The sequence below is a fragment of the Coregonus clupeaformis genome, unplaced genomic scaffold, assembly GCF_020615455.1.
Source record: "Coregonus clupeaformis isolate EN_2021a unplaced genomic scaffold, ASM2061545v1 scaf1622, whole genome shotgun sequence".
NCBI classification, from domain to species: Eukaryota; Metazoa; Chordata; class Actinopteri; order Salmoniformes; family Salmonidae; genus Coregonus; species Coregonus clupeaformis.
This window is the reverse complement of record NW_025535076.1, coordinates 22,755-46,021: the sequence shown is the minus strand read 5'-3', so window position 1 is coordinate 46,021 and position 23,267 is coordinate 22,755. Positions and strand designations below refer to the sequence as shown.

Genomic DNA, 23,267 nt, shown 5'->3' with positions numbered 1-23,267 from the left:
CAACATGTCTGTGATATTGATGTCCTTCAATGCAAATAATGAAGCCCTTCAGGCTCTGGTTTGACTAATACAGTCATACATGTATTGACTCCACAGTGCAGCTGCCATCTATGGGGTTTCTATTATTTCTGAGCTGTAATTAAATGAATTTTTTTCAACCAGATAATGGGCCTGACATAATCTGCATTCTTCACATTACGTTTACTGTTGTAAAAATGCATTTTATAACAGCTCTAGCTATTATTGTGTTTCCCCTCTGCATATCATGGGTGATATAAAGTATTTAGAGCATAGCTGTTACACATCTGGGAAAACGTGTGGAGCCTGTTGGCCTGTTTTTAATTATAGCTAGTCATGTTGGTCATTGTGCCTGACATGCAATTAGTGGTATGTGTTGTTGGGATTGATTAGGCATAGCTGGTTTGAGAGGAGGTGGAGTGTAGAGAAAGTATATGTGAACTGGTCTGTAATGTGGAAGACAGGGGTTATCTAAAACAGCACAGCCAGAGTACCAGACTGTGTCCCTAGGGATTTTAATAGAGCTGTTCTGATTCTGCACACCAGCAGTGACTCACTGTCTGCTAGCTAAACTAAAGTAGTGGAAAAACTGAAGCATGCACTGGTGGCCTAATGCATAGAACCCAATGACTCCATGTGTGAAATGGTATGACTCATACTTCCAAGAGCAGGCCTACATTTGTATATTTTGGTATGGGAGTTGTTTACATAATTTTCTGATTAAAGGCGGTCCGATGTGATGAATGTTTGTTGGTGATTTTGTTTTGCAGCACTTCTCGGAGCAGATGGAGGACTTCTCCAACGAGCTGTTCAGCAGCTTCTTTGATGACCACCTCCTGGCCGACAGGAACCCACTGCTGGACATGGAAATGGACCCACCCAACCCTGACATCCAGCAAGAACACAGCTACTCCCTGAGCGGAGACTCTGCTCCCCAGAGCCCCTCCATGTCCATCAAAATGGATGAGGAAGCAGGTATGAAAATAATTATTTTTGGTTCTTCTTCTTTGATCTTGTTCATCATAAGTTCTCTTCCTCCCAGCTAATTGGCAATGTATTGATGCTTTGGCCAAAATAAACAAGAAACAATACATCTACAGCACAATGCTTTGGCTAAATATTACTTCAGGACCAAAACAAGAGATCCACCAGCAGGACTGCTAGGGGTACAAGGTCTTTAGTCTGACAGTAGTATAAGTCCTACGTCACTAGAATAGCTATATCCGATCTATTTCCTCTTGTATCCGCGCTCTCCGCTCCTGCCCTATCTCCTGACGCTCCCGTGCCGCACAGAGAACCCATCCAAGGAGCCGAGTTCACATAGTACACTCCCAGCCAAGCCCTGCCCACCCTGGAGGAATCAAGGAAGCAAGTCAGGGGATTCCAGGCAGTCAGCCAACACACACATACACACACACACACACACACCATGTGGCTTCTGCAGCCCTTGCAATGACTCCAAGCTGCAAATGTTTCTCCTTTCTTTCCCTTGTGCTTGGGGCCAGTGGCTCTCAGAAAGGGTTGCGTCACACAGAGTTTGGGCTTAGGGTAGACTGAATGCATGACATTGGACTAAACAGTGTGTTAAAAACCACAGTCTCACACATGGAACGTTAAATCACTGGCCCCAAAAAGAATACAGGAATCCCCAGTAAGATGGATGGAACAATGGATGGAATCCACAAATGGATGGAATCTAATGAAATCGATTCATATGGGATCATGGCCACATACATTCTTTCCACTGAATGTCAATATGAAAGTGTGCATGTACAGTCATGGTCAAAAGTTTTGAGAATGACACAAATACTAATTTTCACAAAGTCTGCTGCCTCAGTTTTGATGATGGTAATTTGCATATACTCCAGAATGTCATGAAGAGTGATCAGATGAATTGCAATTAATTGCAAAGTCCCTCTTTGCCATGAAAATGAACTCCAGCAAGCGCCAGGAACGTCTCCTAAAGTTGATTCAGCTGCGGGATCGGGGCACCACCAGTGCAGAGCTTGCTCAGGAATGGCAGCAGGCAGATGTGAGTGCATCTGCATGCACAGTGAGGCGAAGACTTTTGGAGGATGGCCTGGTGTCAAGAAGGGCAGCAAAGAAGCCACTTCTCTCCAGGAAAAACATCAGGGACAGACTGATATTCTGCAAAAGGTGCAGGGATTGGACTGCTGAGGACTGGGGTAAAGTCATTTTCTCTGATGAATCCCCTTTCCGATTGTTTGGGGCATCCTGAAAACACCTTGTCCGGAGAAGACAAGGTGAGCGCTACCATCAGTCCTGTGTCATGCCAACGTTAAACATCCTGAGACAATTCATGTGTGGGGTTGCTTCTCAGCCAAGGGAGTGGGCTCACTCACAATTTTGCCTAAGAACACAGCCATTAATAAAGAATGGTACCAACACATCCTCTGAGAGCAACTTCTCCCAACAATCCAAGAACAGTTTGGTGACGACCAATGCCTTTTCCAGCATGATGGAGCACCTTGCCATAAGGCAAAAGTGATAACTAAGTGGCTCGGGGAACAAAACATCGAAATTTTTTGTCCATGGCCAAGAAACTCCCCAGACCTTAATCCCATTGAGAACTTGTGGTCGATCCTCAAGAGGCGGGTGGACAAACAAAAACCCACAAATTCTGACAAACTCCAAGCATTGATTATGCAAGAATGGGCTGCCATCAGTCAGGATGTGGCCCAGAGGTTAATTGACAGCATGCTAGGGCGGATTACAGAGGTCTTGAAAAAGAAGGGTCAACACTGCAAATATTGACTCTTTGCATAAACTTAATATAATTGTCAATAAAAGCCTTTGACACTTATGGAATGCTTGTAATTATACTTCAGTATACCATAGTAACATCTGACAAAAATATCTCATAACACTGAAGCAGCGAACTTTGTGAAGACCAATACTTGTGTCATTCTCAAAACTTTTGACCACGACTGTAGAAGCACAGCACTACCATAGCAGTCAAGTTCACAAACTGTCGACAGAGCAGAGGCACCCAGAGAGCACTGCTGCCAATGCAGATTTGATTCCCCCTCCCCTTTGCCCCAATCACTGTAAAAAGCCCATTGTTAAAGAGGTTGGCTGTTAAAAGGGGGTGTCTAGCTGTTTTACTGCTCTCCTCCTAGGTGTAATGTGTGGAGATCAAACTGCCATCCCCTCTCATAGCCTGGCTAATGAGCTCCCAGGCCCTGCCCCAATCCACTCAGATGCTGAGTGAGGGGAGTCCCACTAACTGTACTGACCTGCCTGTAAACTTCAAAGGCAACCCTGATGCTTCCTCAGGGCCACGACACAGGGGACAATGCAAATAGTCCAGGTAGCCATTTGATTAGCTGTTCAGGAGTCTTATGGCTTTGGGGTAGAAGCTGTTAAGAAGCCTTTTGGACCTAGACTTGGCGCTCCGGTACCGCTTGCCGTGCGGTAGCAGAGAGAACAGTCTATGACTGGCGTTGCTTGAGTCTTTGACAATTTTTAGGGTCATCCTCTGACACCGCCTGGTATAGAGGTCCTGGATGGCAGGAGGCTTGGCCCCAGTGATGTACTGGGCCGTACGCACTACCCTATGTAGTGCCTTGCGGTGGGAGGCCCAGTATTTGCCATACCAGACAGTGATGCAACCAGTCAGGATGATCTCGATGGTGCAGCTGTATAACTTTTTGAGGATCTGAGGACCCATGCCAAATATTTTCAGTCTCCTGAGAGGGAATAGGCTTTGTCGTGCCCTCTTCACGACTGTCTTGGTGTGTTTGGACCATGATAGTTTGTTGGTGATGTGGACACCAAGGAACTTGAAGCTCTCAACCTGCTCCACTACAGGCCCGTCGATTAGAATGGGGGCGTGCTCGGTCCTCCTTTTCCTGTAGTCCACAATCATCTCCTTTGTCTTGATCATGTTGAGGGAGAGGTTGTTATCCTGGCATCTCACGGCCAGGTCTCTGACCTCCTCCCTATAGGCTGTCTCATCATTGTCGGTGATCAGGCCTACCACTGTTGTGTCGTCTGCAAACTTAATGATGGCGTTGGAGTCGTGCCTGGCCATGCAGACATGGGTGAACAGGGAGTACAGGAGGGGACTGAGCATGCACCCCTGAGGGGCCCCCGTGTTGAGGATCAGCGTGGCAGATGTGTTGTTACCCTTACCACCTGGGGGCAGCCCGTCAGGAAGTCCAGGATCCAGTTGCAGAGGGAGGTGTTTAGTCCCAGGGTCCTTAGCTTAGTGATGAGCTTTGAGGGCACTATGGTGTTGAACGCTGAGCTGTAATCAATGAATAGCCTTCTCACGTAGGTGTTCCTTTTGTCCAGGTGTGAAAGGGCAGTGTGGAGTGCAATAGAGATTGCATAATTTGTGGATCTGTTGGGACGGTATGCAAATTGGAGTGTGTCTAGGGTTTCTGGGATAATGGTGTTGATGTGAGCCATGACCACAGGGGGGCGGTGGTTAAGAGCGTTGTGCCAGTAACCGAAAGGTCGCTGGTTCTAATCCCCGAGCCGACTAGGTGAAAAATCTGTCGATGTGCCCTTGAGCAAGGCACTTAACCCTAATTGCTCCTGTAAGTTGCTCTGGATAAGAGCGTCTGCTAAATGACTAAAATGTCAAATGTAATGACCAGCCTTTCAAAGTACTTCATGGCTACAGACTTCATTTAGGCAGGTTACCTTAGTGTTCTTGGGCACAGGGACTATGGTGGTCTGCTTGAAACATGTTGGTATTACAGACTCAGTCAGGGACACGTTGAAAATGTCAGTGAAGACACAGTTGGTCAGCGCATGCTCGGAGTACACGTCCTGGTAATCCGTTTGGCCCTGTGGCCTTGTGAATGTTGACCTGTTTAAAGGTCTTACTCACATCGGCTACGGAGAGCATGATCACACAGTCGTCTGGAACAGCTGATGCTCTCATGCATGCTTCAGTGTTGCTTGCCTCGAAGCGAGCATAGAAGTAGTTTACCTCGTCTGGTAGGCTCATGTCACTTGGCAGCTCGCGGCTGTGCTTCCCTTTGTAGTCTATAATAGTTTGCAAGCCCTGCCACATCCAACGAGCGTCGGAGCCAGTGTAGTACGATTCAATCTTAGTCCTGTATTGATGCCTTGCCTGTTTGATGGTTTGTCTAAGGGGATAGCGGGATTTCTTATAAGCGTCTGGGTTAGAGGCTTGCTCCTTGAAAGTGGCAGCTCTACCCTTTAGCTCAGTGCGGATGTTGACTGTAATCCATGGCTTCTGGCTGGGGTATGTACGTATGGTCACTTTGGGGATGACGTTATCGATGCACTTATTGATGAAGCCAGTGACTGATGTGGTGTACTCCTCAATGCCATCGGAAGAATCCCGGAACATATTCCAGTCTGTGCTAGCAAAACAGTCCTGTAGGTTAGCATCTGCGTCATCTGACAACTTTTTATTGACCGAGTTAATGGTGTTTACTGCTTTAGTTTTAGCTTGTAAGGAGTCAGGAGGATAGAATTATGGTCAGATTTGCCAAATGGAGGGCGAGCTTTGTACGCATCGCTGTGTGTGGAGTAAAGGTTGTCTAGAGTATTTTTTTCCTCTGGTTGCACATTTAACATGCTGGTAGAAATTATGTATGAAAAACTGAAAACTCTCTAGGTAAATAGTGTAGTCTACAACTTATCATGAGATACTCTACCTCAGGCGATCATCCTCTGAGATGTGAGCTACTGAATGTAATGTAATGTCTAGATACTGTACATAAAATGACCTGGATGTTCTGTTGGTTTGCATTCATTATTTGTGATGACATGCCAGTTACAGTTAGTGGTGTCCTTGATCGCATTCATTCAGTGCATCCTGTTGCTTCACTGATGGAATCTTCCCTTAGAAATGCCAAGGCCTCATCATAATATTGCCATGACTTGTTGATGTAGAATCCTAGGGAGTTGTTACGACTGTAAAATAAGTATATTTTTTTGTCATGTAATAAGCAATATTTCACTCATCTTACAGTCCATTATTTATTGTGTTTAGCAAAGTGAAAATGTAATCTATTCCTTGTGGACAATTTAGGATGTTGCCAAGGTTGCCAATACAGTAGACTTTGCTGAGTGGATTGAAGATTTTGACGCCACTTCGGGTTTCCCCCGTGGGGTAAAGTCTGTGGACATAAAACCCCAGTGGGGGAGGGATTTACACCCTCCCCATAATCAGTCTCCCACTGCTCCCTTTCCTCTCCTCTCCATGGGATTCTCGCCCACACCCCAACCTGTCTTCTGTTAAGGAGCACAACTTGAAAGCCTGCCTACTACCTTTTTATAAGCCTCGGTAATGTTTTATCGATCCAATCGGGGTGCCAGCAAACAAATGAGGGAAAAACCAGGCTGCTAACGAGGACCCCTGGTTGTGAGTGCTTTTACTCCTGACTTTGAAACTGCAGTACTCCCTCTTCAGGAGAGGCTTTGTACTCAGTGGCCTCTCACTGTTTGCCATCTTCACAGAGGTTATTAACGGAGGAGGAAACTCATTTTGGAGGCAGAGAGTCTTCTAAGTTTAAGCTATTGGCTTTCACAATCAGCTGCTTCGCATTAGCCCTGGATCATAAAGAGGATCCATTCTGTAGATGTGCGTCACACCTGCTGCTTTAATGTACACTGATCTCTCACCCAACCTTGCTCATCTCTAGTAGTGTCCCAAGGTGTCCCTTTGAAATACACAGGGGGCTTCTTGGTTTGAGCCCCTGATGGTCTTCATGTAAAGTACTGTATGTTACAGAATGGCTAGTTATGTAATGATATCCCTGAGACATACAACTAATTAGTTTACCCTGTCTTCTTTTTCTTCACCCCAGAGTTTGAAGGAATGTGGTCTTTCAGCCAGGACCTGACGGCCATCCTGGTAAAGCAGGAGCCTGATCAACAGGCAGAGCCTTCCTCTACAGTCCCCTTCATGGGGAACTCATCCTTCCAGCCTCTCAACCTCGCCCCACCACCTCACAGGAGCTCATCGGAGGATACAGTAAGAAACTGCAGCCATAGAACCTATCACCTAGAACCTATCCTAATCCATTACTACGGAAAGCGTTTTTCCTACTTGTCAAGAGCTATGGAAGACTAAGCCTCTTTATAAGCCATAAGGCTCTCTCCTGGCTTTCTCCTCTTCAACTAAAACTTGAGTTGTTTGAAGGAGAGCTATGAATTTCAAATTTGGAGTCTAGTGTTTTGCTGGAACAGCAGCCTAAAATCTAATTTCTGACACAAAATGTAGGTCAAAATGTGATCATTAAAAGGAAAAGAAACTGAGGTTGTAAGTGGAGGAAATAAACCATTCACACAGTGCACCCCTACAGGACCAGCACTGTGACTCATGCATCATTGTCCATGGGAGTAATTCATGGTTTGTGGGGCTGAGGTGGGGTTTAGCAGTCAGATGTGAACCCCAGCACAGCTATTACCAGTTAACACTGGTTCCCAGGCCTATAGCCCTGTACACATGACTACAGTACCGTTTCATTTCACAATAGTTATTTTAGTTTGAACATCTTCAAATTCATAGGATATTTAAAGTTCTGTGAATATTTAGGATTAGGGTACGGTAATCCAATTTGTTCCAGCTGTAAGAATGAACTATAAAAGTCTCACCCTTGTAGCCCAATGGCCTCCAAATGGTGAGTGTCCTGGCTACATGGTTCCCAGTTGGATCCCTTCCAAGAACCATTGGTGGAGATGGATTCCCTTTCTTCAGTTATATAAATAGTTTTGAACCGTCTTCAGCTGTGTTTACTGTCAGAACCACTTGGAATGTCTCTTGTCATATACAAATACTAGGCTGTTAATAATATTATTTCTCTTATTCCAGGGCTCCAAAGAGTTGAACCTCAACCCCACGCCCGCAATCAAAGATGAACCCAGAGAGGTCAACCAGTTCCTCAACATCCCTTCAGGTGAGAACCATTACAATAAGCAAGATTACATTAAAGACATTCAAACATCATTAAGGGCTTATGTATCCAGCTGTTCTAAGAAAGGTTTGATTTTAATCATTTTAACTTAGCATTCATTAAAGTATTTAGATGCCTCAGTTTCTTTTGAGACCTTTACACACTCAAAGACCCACCTCTCATCTTAAAGGTTATGTGCAGGTGTCACAGGCGGTTACCTCCAGTTGATTCTGCCATAGTGCCTTCTACAAGTGTGTTATTTATACGGGGGTAGAAAAACCCAACATGAAGCGTGCGTCACAGTGACTCACTACAGTGTATTCCTGATGACACACGACCGGTGACCCCTCTTCCAGACAGTGGTCTGCATGTTATTTCTCCTGCATGTTCTATCTCTCTCTTGTTCAGCTGAATTAGTCAATATTAGTTCAAGTGATTGTAAATGGATAGGCTGTGGTGGATGGGAATAACAATTACTGCAAGCAAGTGTGACACATAATGAAAAGTGTTGCTTTTTATGTATAGTGTGTTCTTTTCCTAATAGGTATTTCACTATGAACCACTATTAGTGATGGCTCATTTCAGATATTAAGTGTTTCCAATTATAGCCTGCTAGCTTTTCCTTTTCCATTTTTCTCCTACACATACGAGACGAGACTGTCTCTGTTCATTCATGTAGTCTTTTTCTGATCTAATTGCTAATGAAGGTAGATGCAAAAAGCCCATTGAGTAGCAAAGCTGCAAGTATATTATTAGAGTAGTGGTGCTGGTGATTGAGTGTTGATCTAACCAGCTAGGTAGGATTCTGTTCCCTCTCCTCTTCTATCCCTTCCTCAAGAAAGGCAATATTTTTAGTTCTGCACACTAATGCCTTTTTTGATGTGGCAAGATACTATCTGGCATTCGCATTTTCAATATTTCTGTCTGGAGCACCAGATTGCCCAATCTTTTTAAAGAGTGTATCAGAGAGTTAGGGAATGACTTCCCTCAGCAACAGAGGGATTCAACTGGAGTAGAAACTAGAACTGACCAGATACACCTGTAGAGATGCAGCTGGACCTGTTCAGCCACCAGCCTGCAGATTAAAGTAGCCCGGTTAAAGAGACACTTTTACTGGTTCAGGGGTTGCAGCGACGGCCTTCATGGTGCAGAGGAATACCTCCATATAAGACTGAATCCCATCTGGTTGACCATAAATCTTATATTCAGTAACCACAAGCCAGCAGCAGCACATGTCCAGTCTAGCCCTGCCTCCCTCCACAGAGCGCAGTCTGAACAATAACGTCTGCATTGTGTCTGCCTCTGCCTTTGACAAAGCCCATTTTCTCCCATTCTTCACCTCCGTTTCCAGTAATAACAGAATAAAACCTGGGTCCTGTGTACTCTGAACTCAGACCAAACTAAATGCATGGGTCATACCAGCATGGGTCTGGCCTGGTGTTTGGGAACTATGTCGGGGGAAATTCTACCTGGCACAGATATCTTAAGAAAACACAGTCCTCACTCCATCCCTGTATGAGCTCAGTTCAGATACTTACACAGAGGCTTACTGCTGACAAGTGGATGGGAGGATGGGATCAAGCAATACGAATAAGAGTAGCACTGGCTGCCTTACTTACTGGAATTAAGTTGTCTCTCTGTTTGAACTGGCTCTGTCCTGGAAGTCATTTGCCATTTTAATTATGGACGTCTTGGCAAAACGGACCGTTTTATGAGGTCTGGATTTGCACCGCTCCTTTCCACTGTTTAAGTTAAATTAACTATTTTCAGCTCGATCTCACACGACAGATGAAGTCAGACTTTTGTCCCCTCTGTCTCATTATACAGTGACTGTATATCATCATGAGGTTAGATGGGCAAAGGCTTTGAGCATATGGGTCAAGTGATGCATTTGGAACCCTATTTTCTGCCCCCCACAGATGATCAGCTGCAGCTCCCCCCAACCCCTCCCAGCAGCCATGGCAGTGACAGTGATGGATCCCAGAGCCCCCACTCCATGCCCCCTTCCAGCCCAGCCCGCCTACAGGCCCGCTCCTCCGCTGCCATATCCTCCTCACCCCTTCTTACCGCCCCACACGTAAGTACTGAGGCCGTCCCACTCGCCACACCCCCCAGCAGCATACCGTTTGGCTTTTGGGAATGGTGCCAATCAGAGCAAAAGTGGAAGATAAATGTCCAATGTGTATTTGTGTGTACATTAAGTTGTTTGTAGTGTCTGTGGGTGGGTGTGAGTGAGAGTGAATGTCAGTGAGTACATTTGAGTCAGTGTATGTGCATGCAAATGCAGTGTTACAGTATCTAAGCCTAAGGCTGATCTGTGGTATGTATGCCTTTCCTGATGACTTTGGGCTGTGCTGTGGATGGTTCCCTATCAGTGAAGGAGGTTCCCCGGCCTAGCTCCAAGCCCTTCCCGTCAGTAGAGTCAGAGCCACCCACGATGAGCTGGGCTGCAGACAAACCCAGCTGCTGGACATATTAGGAGTTCATATCCACATCCTCACACTGACCCTGACCAGCACCTTAGTCGTTTCATTAGGACCTGCCCTGGTGTACAGAGATAATACACACAGTACCATAGATTCCCCAATTCCTAACCAATTCATAAAATGTGTCTTTATTTCTCCACAGAAGCTACAGGGCACTTCAGGGCCCCTGATGCTGACAGAGGAGGAGAAACGCACCCTGATCGCTGAAGGTTACCCCGTACCCAACAAGCTGCCCCTCACCAAGACCGAGGAGAAGGCACTGAAGAGGGTGCGCAGGAAAATCAAAAATAAGGTACCCACCCTTACATCCTGGAAAGTAAAATGTAGATTCAGTCAAGAAAATCTATTTGTAACCGCAATACTTTTTTAAACCTGTAATCTCAAAGTAGTGTTTCCATGGGGAATATTCATGTTTTAATATCCTCCCTTTTATCATATGAGCTGTTATTGATTTGGGGAGCCCTCTATCCCTTCTCTGTCTAGATATCTGCCCAGGAGAGTCGCAGGAAGAAGAAGGAGTACGTGGAGTGCCTGGAGAAAAAGTAGGACACCATCCCCTTTCCTGTCTGCCAACTTTTTTTCCTCCTCTCTCTTCGTCATTCCTGTTCTCCACTTCTTTCATTTCTCCACTCCTTCATTGTTTGATTGTTCCTTAGCTAATGCCAATGGCGTTTGTCCATTAAAGCATGTGGTCACACAGGGCCATCTGAGTCACACACAATCAAACACTCCTAGTCCACTCTAGCAAAGGCCTCTGGAGAGCACTGTTCTTTACCAGGAAACTTTCCATCCATGGTCATTGTTGTTTTTTTAGTTAATATGTAAGACCTAAGTACATTACAGAGGTACAGAGGTTACTATAGGATTACCACTATGCCTCCTAGGACCACAGACTGTGTTGTGTTAGCATCCAATATTCAAGCACTGTATTTCAATAGCCCATGTTGTCTGTGATTATCAAGAATGTATATTCCAAATAGTCAGACAGCCAGTCAAACAGCCTAATTCTCCAGCACAGCAAGCTCCCAGTTAGGGGAAGTGACGAGCTCTACAGCAGAGTCTCAGCACTTAATCGCTGGTTGAAAACTGTTTTCTGCCCCTCCCAAAAGATAACATTTGTGGATAATTGGCCCTCTTTCTGGGACTCACCCACAAACAGGACCAAGCCTGACCTGCTGAGGAGTGACGGACTCCATCCTAGCTGGAGGGGTGCTCTCCTCTTATCTACCAACATAGATAGGGCTCTAACTCCTCTAGCCCCACAGTGAAATAGGGTGCAGGCCAGGCAGCAGGCTGTTAGCCAACCTGCCAGCTTAGTGGAGTCTGCCAATAGCACAGTCAGTGTAGTCAGCTCAGCCATACCCATTGAGACTGTGTCTGTGCCTCGACCTAGGTTGGGCAAAACTAAACATGGCGGTGTTCACCCTAGCAATCTTATTAGGATAAAGACCTCCTCCATTCCTGCCATTATTGAAAGAGATCGTGATACCTCACATCTCAAAATAGGGTTACTTAATGTTAGATCCCTCACTTCAAAGGCAGTCATAGTCAATGAACTAATCACTGATCATAATCTCGATGTGATTGGCCTGACTGAAACATGGCTTAAGCCTGATGAATTTGCTGTGTTAAATGAGGCCTCACCTCCTGGTTACACTAGTGACCATATTCCCCGTGCATCCCGCAAAGGCGGAGGTGTTGCTAACATTTACGATAGCAAATTTCAATTTACAAAAAAAAAATGGCGTTTTCATCTTTTGAGCTTCTAGTCATGAAATCTATGCAGCCTACTCAATCACTTTTTATAGCTACTGTTTACAGGCCTCCTGGGCCATATACAGCGTTCCTCTCTGAGTTTCCTGAATTCCTATCAGACCTTGTAGTCATAGCAGATCATATTCTAATTTTTGGTGATTTTAATATTCACATGGAGAAGTCCACAGACCCACTCCAAAAGTCTTTCGGAGCCATTATCGACTCAGTGGGTTTTGTCCAACATGTCTCTGGACCTACTCACTGCCACAGTCATACTCTGGACCTAGTTTTGTCCCATGGAATAAATGTTGTAGATCTTAATGTTTTTCCACAAAATCCTGGACTATCGGACCACCATTTTATTACATTTGCAATCGCAACAAATAATCTGCTCAGACCCCAACCAAGGAGCATCAAAAGTCGTGCTATAAATTCTCAAACAACACAAAAATTCATTGATGCCCTTCCAGACTCCTTCTGCCTACCCAAGGACGTCAGAGGACAAAAATCAGTTAACCACTTAACTGAGGAACTCAATTTAACCTTGCGCAATACCCTAGATGCAGTTGCACCCCTAAAAACGAAAAAACATTTGTCATAAGAAACTAGCTCCCTGGTATACAGAAAATACCCGAGCTTTGAAGCAAGCTTCCAGGAAATTGGAACGAAATGGCGCCACACCAAACTGGAAGTCTTCCGACTAGCTTGGAAAGACAGTACCGTGCAGTACCGAAGAGCCCTCACTGCTGCTCGATCATCCTACTTTTCCAACTTAATTGAGGAAAATAAGAACAATCCAAAATTTCTTTTTGATACTGTTGCAAAGCTAACTAAAAAGCAGCATTCCCCAAGAGAGGATGGCTTTCACTTCAGCAGTGATAAATTCATGAACTTCTTTGAGGAAAAGATCATGACCATTAGAAAGCAAATTACGGACTTGAATCTGCGTATTCCTCCAGGGCTTAGCTGTCCTGGATCTGCACAGCTCTGCGAGGGCCTGGGATCGGGAGAGACACTTAAGTGTTTTAGTACTATATCTCTTGACACAATGATGAAAATAATCATGGCCTCTAAACCTTCAAGCTGCATACTGGATCCTATTCCTACTAAACTGCTGAAGGAGCTGCTTCCTGTGCTTGGCCCTCCTATGTTGAACATAATAAACAGCTCTCTATCCACCGGATGTGTACCAAACTCACTAAAAGTGGCAGTGATAAAGCCTCTCTTGAAAAAGCCAAACCTTGACCCGGAAAAATATAAAAACTATCGGCCTATATCGAATCTTCCATTCCTCTCAAAAATTTTAGAAAAAGCTGTTGCGCAGCAACTCACTGCCTTTCTGAAGACAAACAATGTATACGAAATGCTTCAGTCTGGTTTTAGACCCCATCATAGCACTGAGACTGCACTTGTGAAGGTGGTAAATGACCTTTTAATGGCGTCAGACCGAGGCTCTGCATCTGTCCTCGTGCTACTAGACCTTAGTGCTGCCTTTGACACCATCGATCACCACATTCTTTTGGAGAGACTGGAAACCCAAATTGGTCTACACGGACAAGTTCTGGCCTGGTTTAGATCCTACCTGTCGGAAAGATATCAGTTTGTCTCTGTGAATGGTCTGTCCTCCGACAAATCAACTGTACATTTCGGTGTTCCTCAAGGTTCCGTTTTAGGACCACTATTGTTTTCACTATATATTTTACCTCTTGGGGATGTTATTCGAAAAACATAATGTTAACTTTCACTGCTATGCGGATGACACACAGCTGTACATTTCAATGAAACATGGTGAAGCCCCCAAAATTGCCCTCGCTAGAAGCCTGTGTTTCAGACATAAGGAAGTGGATGGCTGAAAACTTTTTACTTTTAAACTCGGACAAAACAGAGATGCTTGTTCTAGGTCCCAAGAAACAAAGAGATCTTCTGTTAAATCTGACAATTCATCTAGATGGTTGTAAAGTCGTCTCAAATAAAACTGTGAAGGACCTCGGTGTTACTCTTGACCCTGATCTCTCTTTTGACGAACATATCAAGACTGTTTCAAGGACAGCTTTTTTCCATCTACGTAACATTGCAAAAATCAGAAATTTTCTGTCCAAAAATGATGCAGAAAAATTAATCCATGCATTTGTTACTTCTAGGTTAGACTACTGCAATGCTCTATTTTCCGGCTACCGGATAAAGCACTAAATAAACTTCAGTTAGTGCTAAATACGGCTGCTAGAATCCTGACTAGAACCAAGAAATTTGATCATATTACTCCAGTGCTAGCTTCCCTACACTGGCTTCCTGTTAAGGCAAGGGCTGATTTCAAGGTTTTACTGTTAACCTATAAAGCGTTACATGGGCTTGCTCCTACCTATCTTTCCGAGTTGGTCCTGCCGTACATACCAATACGTACGCTACGGTCACAAGACGCAGGCCTCCTAATTGTCCCTAGAATTTCTAAGCAAACAGCGGGAGGCAGGGCTTTCTCCTATAGATCTCCATTTTTATGGAACAGTCTGCCTACCCATGTGAGAGACGCAGACTCGGTCTCAACCTTTAAGTCTTTACTGAAGACTTATCTCTTCAGTAGGTCATATGATTGAGTGTAGTCTGGCCCAGGAGTGTGAAGGTGAACGGAAAGGCTGGAGCAACGAACAGCCCTTGCTGTCTCTGCCGGGCCGGTTCCCCTCTCCACTGGGGTTCTCTGCCTCTAACCCTGTTGCAGGGGCTGAGTCACTGGCTTGCTGGTGCTCTTTCATGCCGTCCCTGGGAGGGGTGCGTCACTTGAGTGGGTTGAGTTACTGACGTGATCTTCCTGTCTGGGTTGGCGCCCCCCTTGGTTTGTGCTGTGGTGGAGACCTCTGTGGGCTATACTCTGCCTTGTCTCAGGATTGTAAGTTGGTGGTTGGGGATATCCCTCTAGTGGTGCGGGGGCTGTGCTTTGGCGGAGTGGGTGGGGTTATATCCTTCCTGTTTGGCCCTGTCCGGGGTTTCTTCGGATGGGGCCACAGTGTCTCCGGACCGCTCCTGTCTCAGCCTCCAGTATTTATGCTGCAGTAGTTTATGTGTCGGGGGGGCTGGGGTTAGTTGGTTATACCTGGAGTACTTCTCCTGTCTTATCCAGTGTCCTGTGTGAATTTAAGTATGCTCTCTCTAATTCTCTCGTTCTCTCTTTCTCTCTGAGAACCTGAGCCCTAGGACCATACGTCAGGACTACCGGGCATGATGACACCTTGCTGTCCCCAGTCCGCCTGGCCTTGCTGCTATTCCAGTTTCAACTGTTCTGCCTGCGGCTACGAAACCCCTACCTGTCCCAGACCTGCTGTTTTCAACTCTTTAATGATCGGCTATGAAAAGCCAACTGAGAGACCTGAGCCCTAGGACCATACGTCGGGACTACCGTCCGTGGTGACTCCTTGCTGTCCCCAGTCCGCCTGGCCTTGCTGCTATTCCAGTTTCAACTGTTCTGCCTGCGGTTATGGAACCCCTACCTGTCCCAGACCTGCTGTTTTCAACTCTTAATGATCGGCTATGAAAAGCCAACTGAGATTTATTCCTGATTATTATTTGACCATGCTTGTCACTTATGAACATTTTTGAACATCTTGGCATGGTTCTGTTATAATCTCCACCCGGCACAGCCAGAAGAGGACTGGCCACCCCTCATAGCCTGGTTCCTCTCTAGGTTTCTTCCTAGGCTTTCGCCTTTCTAGGGAGTTTTTCCTAGCCACCGTGCTTCTACACCTGCATTACTAGCTGTTTGGGGTTTTAGGCTGGGTTTCTGTACAGCACTTCGAGATATTAGCTGATGTAAGAAGGGCTATATAAAATAAAATTGATTGATTGATTTGTCTCACTCTTCTATGTTGTTCTAGGTGCAGATTGAATGTATGTATGTGACTTTGTGTCTTACAGGGTGGAGAACTACACGTCTGAGAACAGTGACCTGTGGAAGAAGGTGGAAACACTAGAGAGTGCTAACAGGTGAGCCATGACGTTGAGTGGAAGACTTTATGTGTGTGAGTGTGTGCATGTGTGAGCACGCTCTGAGTGATGCAAGACACATCCCTGAACCACCAGTTTAAGATTCAAGCAAGCCTTGGATAACTTTTTCTATTCATGATACCTGTCTTTGATTTGACTGCTACTCAACAGTGACTACGACAGCCTTCATTAGGTGGGACATTTTCACAGTGTTGACCATTGTGCAAATGCAAGTTATTGGGCTCAATAAAAGGCATCACAGACTACACAGACTATACTATACTGTGCCAGCCTTTAATTTACAATGGGCATTTAAAGTTGCTTGGATCAAAGTAACAGCGTGACAGTATACCTCTCCCTAATTACAGCACAGAGTGAACCATCTCAAAAAGTGCTCACTCGAATCTGCCTCATAATAATTTGAGGCCTGAGAAGGAAACCACAGGCCTCCTACAAAGACAGATCCCTCTGACTCAGCTCCTAGCAGGCAGTCCAAATAGAACACACAGGAGCCAGCTAGCAACAACTTGTGGGGCGTGTGTTCCAACAGCATATGCCTTGGCTGGTAAAGAGAAGACAAAATGGGCTTATCTGTCAATGCACGATGGCAGCCCAACAAGCAATCTGTTGTCCTAATGTACTCAAGTTTATTTTTTTATTTTTTTACTGGTGATGTATGCATCTTGCATACAGTTAGCTGGATACTAGGTGCATGCTGTACTTTAAATTATAAAGGCTGAAAAGGTTTGGTTCATGAGGAGGGCCAAGGTAGCTCTTGAGAAGTTGAAGGAGTCACAGAGTCCCTCATGCAGATGTTTCCCAGTCAAGATCTACTAGTGTTTTTCTTTTTCTTTTACACAGTCTATTTTAGTCCCTTGGGAACAATATGGTTTATAGATCACAACTGTGTAATCACTGACCAACCGTGATTCAATTCAAACGTGATGATGCAATGGACATTCCTCAAATGGGACGTTAATGTTCAATTTCCAGAGATTCCATGTGAATTATCCTGTTAAGATTTGACAAAAAATATATAATCACCTTCATATCCAAACAGACCATTGTATGAAGCTCTTCTTCTATCAGAATATACTGTATTTTCAATCTCTGGTATTAACAGCATGCAAATTGTTATAGTGTATCTGGGGTATCCCAAAGGACCAATATAATGTTAGTATAGCTGTTTGCATGTGTTTAAACTTTATACAAGTGTTATAGTCACATACTGTGGTTATGGCAAATAGTTTCATGGTGTTTGGGTAATGTGAAGGCCAACACTGGATATGTCTTTTCTAGCATTAGTGTACAACATGCTCCCTCTCGTGGTGAAAATATGAAAGTTCACCTGGTTTTATTTCTTATTGCAGCCCGACCCAACACTCATGCCTGTCTACCATACAGTAATTAATGTCTAAAGAGGGAGAGAGAGAGAGAGCGGGAGAGGGAGAGGGAGAGGGAGAGGGAGAGGGAGAGGGAGAGGGAGAGGGAGAGGGAGAGGGAGAGGGAGAAATGTATGGAGGAGGTAGAGTCCGAGTGGGCGTCTGCATTGCTAGTGGTTTTGAATTGCTTTCTATTTTGGCAAAGCTTGTATTTTGTGGTGAGGGAGAGACTGTGGGAGCATGGCTCACACACTAGAAGTACAGATGTCTTATATAATTTCCAGTTCTGATTCCTCAATGTGTTATCCTCACATGATCTTTTTTCTCAGAGATGAACTTCAATGTCCTGGATGCTCAGAAGAGCCAGACAATTATGATTGTTTTTGTAATTTTTATTTTATGTTCAGTCTTAGTTGACTTTGTACTCACTCTAAAGTCATGGAAATAGCCAGATGGAGAGGGATCATTTTTTGGATTTACAATACATTTCTGGGAAATTTCACTGTCAGTCATCTGTGCGTGTTTGTGTGTGTACTATTTGCAAGGCTAGCCTTGTGTTATCCAACAGCTGGAGCTAAGCTGGATGGTTATGGAGAACATGTTTTAAGTTCACATGAGGATCAGTATTGTAGATTCTGTAAGTGAATACAGTTGTATTATTAGTCAATCTGAAACATGGATTCTCTACCTCCTCTCTCCAGAACTCTACTACAGCAGCTCCAGAAACTCCAGGCCCTGGTCACAGGAAAAGTGCCCCAATCCTGCAAGATGGCCTCAACGCAAACAGGAACATGCCTTATGGTACTTTGCATACTATTTATTCTCATACACACATGCACCATCATTCTCACTCTCCTAAACAATGCAAAATCCCATAAAAATGTGGGGATTTTTCTGTGCTCCCCACTGACTTAAAATACTGTGCGTTTAGTGTTCCGTGGACCGGATAGTCATGCCTGTCAAAAATGGAAAATGACTGCTTTGTTTGTGAAAAGACTCACTGCAATGGACAGGGTCACTGGCTTATGGCCTGCCCTACTTTACTATAACACACTGAGGCGACCCCATAAACTCAAACTGGCAAAAGCCTTCTCAGCTGGAGAACAGAACCTCACTAGCACACTGTGCTCATGTCGCTCATGTTGACCATGTGCTTTTGTTGATGGTTTCTGGTTCCCTCCCGCCAGGTGGTGGCGCTGTGCTTTTTCCTGGTGCTGGGCTCCCTTGTGCCTTGTCTGCCTGAGCTCTCCTCCCTGTCCCATACCGTGAAGTCCTCCTCGCCCCTCCCCTCGGCTGATGTCTACACAGCCAGCCAGGGTATGTCCCATACCCTTCACCTGTCACCTAGAACAGGGTTTCAGGAAACTCGGTCCTGGGGCCCCCCATGGGTGCACCTTTTGGTTTTTTCCCTAGCACTACACAGCTGATTAGAATAATCAAAGCTTGATGATGAGTTGGTTATTTGAATCAGCTGTGTAGTGCTAGGGGAAAAACTAAACGTGCATCCAGTGGGGGCCCCAGGACCGAGTTCGGGAAACCCCGACCTAGAATAGTCTACCATCTACAGCATGAGAAACACAAAGTCTTTAGTTGGTTGTCCCATACATATCACATATTTTCAGGTCATATGTTGCTTGCCCGCCAGCATTTCTGGAAATAATGTAAAAGGGAACATTGTGTAGTTGAATAACACGTCAATGTGGCATTACATCTTATCTTGTAGTATTTCAAAAGCAACAGACTCAGGCGAGTATGTTGGCTGGAATCACAATATCCTTCTGTTATAATATTCAGCTTAATGACCACAAAATGGAAATCATACATGGACCTACTGACTACTCAGAATTGGTTGGTGAGGGCTGGGTTGCTTTAGAAACCTGAGGTCAGCATGGCACAGGAAGCTGTAATGAGTTGTTCTCCCTGGAGAACTCACATGATCGTCATACACCTGCTGAATAAAGATGACCATCCTGCTCAAAACCATTCCATTCTTCAAAAGAAACCTAATTTTGACTGTTTGTTTAAAAAAAAATTACAATATAGGGATGGTTCTATGTTCCTTTGTAGTGTTTGGAGGATCAAGGCAGTGATTAACATCCTCTATTTGTCTCTGTTTGTGTCTGTTTAGTCCGCTCCCGCAGCCTACTCTTCTACGACGAGAGCTCCTCGTTGGAGGACGGTCACGGGGGCTTCCTGAAGATGGAGGGGGACGGCTCGGAGGGGGCGCCCCTCGACTACACCGAGGACCGGTCGGCACGTGACAGCCACGGAGGCGAACACGAGAACACCAAGTACCTCAGCAAGGCTCACTCCGACCCGGTGGACTACAACAGGACCGGCGCCCAGTTCCTCCAAGAAGAGCCGCAGTACCACAAAATGTAAGCCGAGGCCAGACAAGTAGGGCTGTATCTGTGTCTCCATCTGTGTTTATGAGAGGATTCTCACAAATTGCACTTCAGAACCAGGGACTCATTATTTTATCAGTGCTCCTTGTAATTACTCAAACATCAACAAGAATAATTTATTTGAATGAGATTGTAAGGTTACCAGAGTTTGCCAAGTGGTGTATGTTGTGATACTGATGGACTATTTCTCCCCTCCACAGAGAGCCAAACCCTGAAGGAGGAGCAGAGTACTTTTAACCTTTAGGGGCGGAGCTGCCAAAAACACACAGCTCTCCAGACACCTTACCCATGTGGATGTGTAGTGACACTACGGCGCCCCCTAGTGTGCCATCCCCAACCCACCTCTCCCTGCACTCCTTGACCTCCTACAGTAGCTCCCTTGCCTTCCTGTTCCACCCCATTCCCTGAAGTCCCACCCGATAGAGTGGATGAAGAGGGTATGTGAAGAAGATAGAAATGATGGGCAACTCCAATCAAAGCTCCACAGCAACTTTTCATCTTTGACTGCTGTGTTTGACTGGAGGCATAAGCAGGGTGTGTGAGAGGGGCTTGAATTTAGTGACTTGTTGAAACCTCTGTGTGCTATGTGTGTCTGCCTGCACTTTCAAGTGCGTGAGTGTGGTTGCAGTGCTTCTGCGCAGATGAAGTGGTCCTCAGATTCCATCACACTGTTGCTTTTTCAAGGACTGCAAAAAATATTTAGAACACATGGGGTACTTCAGGTGAAGGGTGAAGCGGATCTTTAGCAAATTGGATTGGAGGGTGAGGGGGATAGGAATACGGGGGCCTGTATTTACAATTCCATTTGTTCTGTTATAGAAATTCCCTCTCCTACTTCACAATTGGTAATGCAAATCTTTTAATACATACATTCCAAAGATTGTCCTCCATTACCTTTCGCTTAAGCGCTTAAAATGGACTCTAGTGCCTCATGCTAGAATTATACATCATTCAATGGCATTTCTTGTCCCATAATGTTTAAGCTTGTATATGCATTGCACTTTTTTTTTCTTCAGGTCGACATTGCAAGCTAATGGGTATAAGTGCCTTCAAACTCTTTCAGTTTTTGTATTCTCACACCATCCACATGGGGTTGTTAATTGTATTATTTTACTCTTTATGCAATCTAAATCATATGTAATATATACGTATTCTTGGCATCAAAAAATAGCATATTTATTTTATGCAAAAAAATATTGTGAACTTTTCTTTTTATGATATCAATTATGATGTAATGTTTACATGATCTTGTTGTCTTAACTGTTACACAGTTTGTCTGTTTTTGTATTTATTTCTGTATCAAGAAAGTTTTGTATATATTGAAAAAACGTGAACAGGGACAATCAGTGTAAATACATACCAAGGGTGTACAATACTCCCTCACTGGAGCAAAGCCTTCTCTAGTCCAAAATACTCTGAAAAACTGCTAATCTTTACAAAAATCTTAGTCAATACACTACCAAGAGAATATATTTTCTCCACAAAAAAATTAATGAATATCATAATTATGCCAAAAGTCAATTCAGGCCTAATGTCATTGTTAATGTGAAAATAGAGTATATTTTAAATTGAATATCAAACCTCAGAATCGACTGCGGGAAAATAAATTCCATCACAATTTACAGTAGTGCCCAAAAAACAGTTCACTCTAAAGAACACTATTCTGTTGATAATGCTTCTGAAAAACGTTAGTGACTCCAGCAGCAATATAATACAAAAAGCTTTTCATGCAGAGTTATTGTTGTGAAAAACCTTGTTACATTGAATAGAAGATATTCTGGTGTTCCCTCCTCTTCCTGCTGTGTTGTTTGAGGGCGCGAGAGGGAGGGAGAGATTGTGTAAGGAGTGCGTGGGGCGGCCCACTGACGCTCAGTGAGATTGCGTAATGCTAGGTAGGAGGGTGTGAGTACACAGCCCAGGCTCTGTGGAGGAGGCATGGAGGATCTGGGTCAGCCAGTGGCCTTGGAGTCTTATCTTAACATCCAGTCTGTTGCTTTTCATAGATTCCATTTGCTTATTCACAACTGTGTCTTGTCTGTGAATAATCAGGGGAGGCCAGACTCACAATCCTGCCATATGAGTAATATGTATTTTACCCTAACATGTCATTAGATTTGCATTATTCATTTTCTGTCAAATGGTTTGTAAAATCACAACCTACCCTATTAATCAGATTCATATAATTTATACATTGGTTTTGATTCCCTGTTGTCACCTGTCATATATCTTAGTGCACATTACCTGACCAATGTAGAGTTGGTTAACTGAGTACACTGATAATGTGTGTATATTGAAAATGTAGATTGCTTCCTGTCAAAATACTGTTGGTCTATGTTTGTCCTTTGGTTTTATTAATAGATGTTTAACTAAGGTTCAACCAGATGCTCTGGATGCTGACCAGCCCTCACCCACTTGCCTTCTATAAACACACCTTTTACTGATCAAATGGTTGCTTAGTTGTTGTCCCCCCCCACACACTCACGACCCAAACCCACCCCAGCCCCATCTACCCTACCTGCCCCACCATCTTTAGGCTGTCTTAAAGCAGTACCTGGGATAAATGACTGCTACTCTATATTCTATAATCTGTCAAATGTGCTAATCTTGAACAGGCTCTCTGATGACTGTGTCAACACTAAACCACTGTGATCATGCATAACACAATAAATCAAGTCAGACTACGTTATCTGGTTGAACCAGGGTCAATCTTTTGGAATCCGTCCCCCAAATGTGTGGTAAAAACCTTTTTCAAAACCTGTGTGAGGGATTTTACAAAGCTATTATAATTCAAAGTGAAATGATGCAAATCTTACCAAACATTCCATGTATTTGTTGGCGTTCTTACATAATGTGTGCCCTTTTGTACATAAGAAAAAGTTAATACTTTTGCTGTAAATAGGGGGATGTATTTTTGTATTTGAAATGTATTTTGGTATTCACCTGGCGCCTTTGGGAAGGAACTGGCCAGTTGCTGACCTTTCACACTGTGGCTGTACATTAAAATGCATGTATTTCTGGGCAAGCCACAGGAGCCTCTCTGTATTGCCTTTCTGTATCAGTCTCTTTAAAAGTAGTTAGTAAGTAGCGTTAGTATCAAGCAAAATATAAAAATTGCATCAGCATAACACCGTCTCCTTCGTTACTGTGTCTCTGTGCCCTGATATCATTGAGAAATGCATTCTGTGCAATCATTTGCGTTCATTGCAATCTAGTTTTTGTGCCTAGTGGTTGTTACATAATTGGGAAGTGCAGGCAAGCTTGATTCTCAGTATCGCCACAAGAGGTCGTACTTTGTTAGTGAATCTATTCTGGCTAACCTGATTCTAACCCCATCATCCCTCAAAA

General features: G+C 44.4%; 1 protein-coding gene across 1 annotated transcript in view; it reads left to right on the top strand.

Annotated features, from left to right (window-relative positions):
• The window catches only part of LOC121573309 (cyclic AMP-responsive element-binding protein 3-like protein 1), a 32,450-nt gene extending 9,396 nt beyond the window's left edge, over nt 1–23,054 (top strand). Inside the window, exons 2-12 of the mRNA XM_041885184.2 lie at nt 789–993; nt 6,834–7,000; nt 7,841–7,925; nt 9,842–9,999; nt 10,551–10,700; nt 10,892–10,950; nt 16,067–16,135; nt 18,219–18,318; nt 18,705–18,834; nt 19,646–19,895; nt 20,123–23,054. Of these exons, the coding sequence (XP_041741118.1) occupies nt 789–993; nt 6,834–7,000; nt 7,841–7,925; nt 9,842–9,999; nt 10,551–10,700; nt 10,892–10,950; nt 16,067–16,135; nt 18,219–18,318; nt 18,705–18,834; nt 19,646–19,895; nt 20,123–20,159 (1,410 nt within the window). The 3' untranslated portion in view covers nt 20,160–23,054. The remainder of the gene's footprint in view (nt 1–788; nt 994–6,833; nt 7,001–7,840; nt 7,926–9,841; nt 10,000–10,550; nt 10,701–10,891; nt 10,951–16,066; nt 16,136–18,218; nt 18,319–18,704; nt 18,835–19,645; nt 19,896–20,122) is intronic.
• Nucleotides 23,055–23,267: the final 213 nt, after the last annotated feature.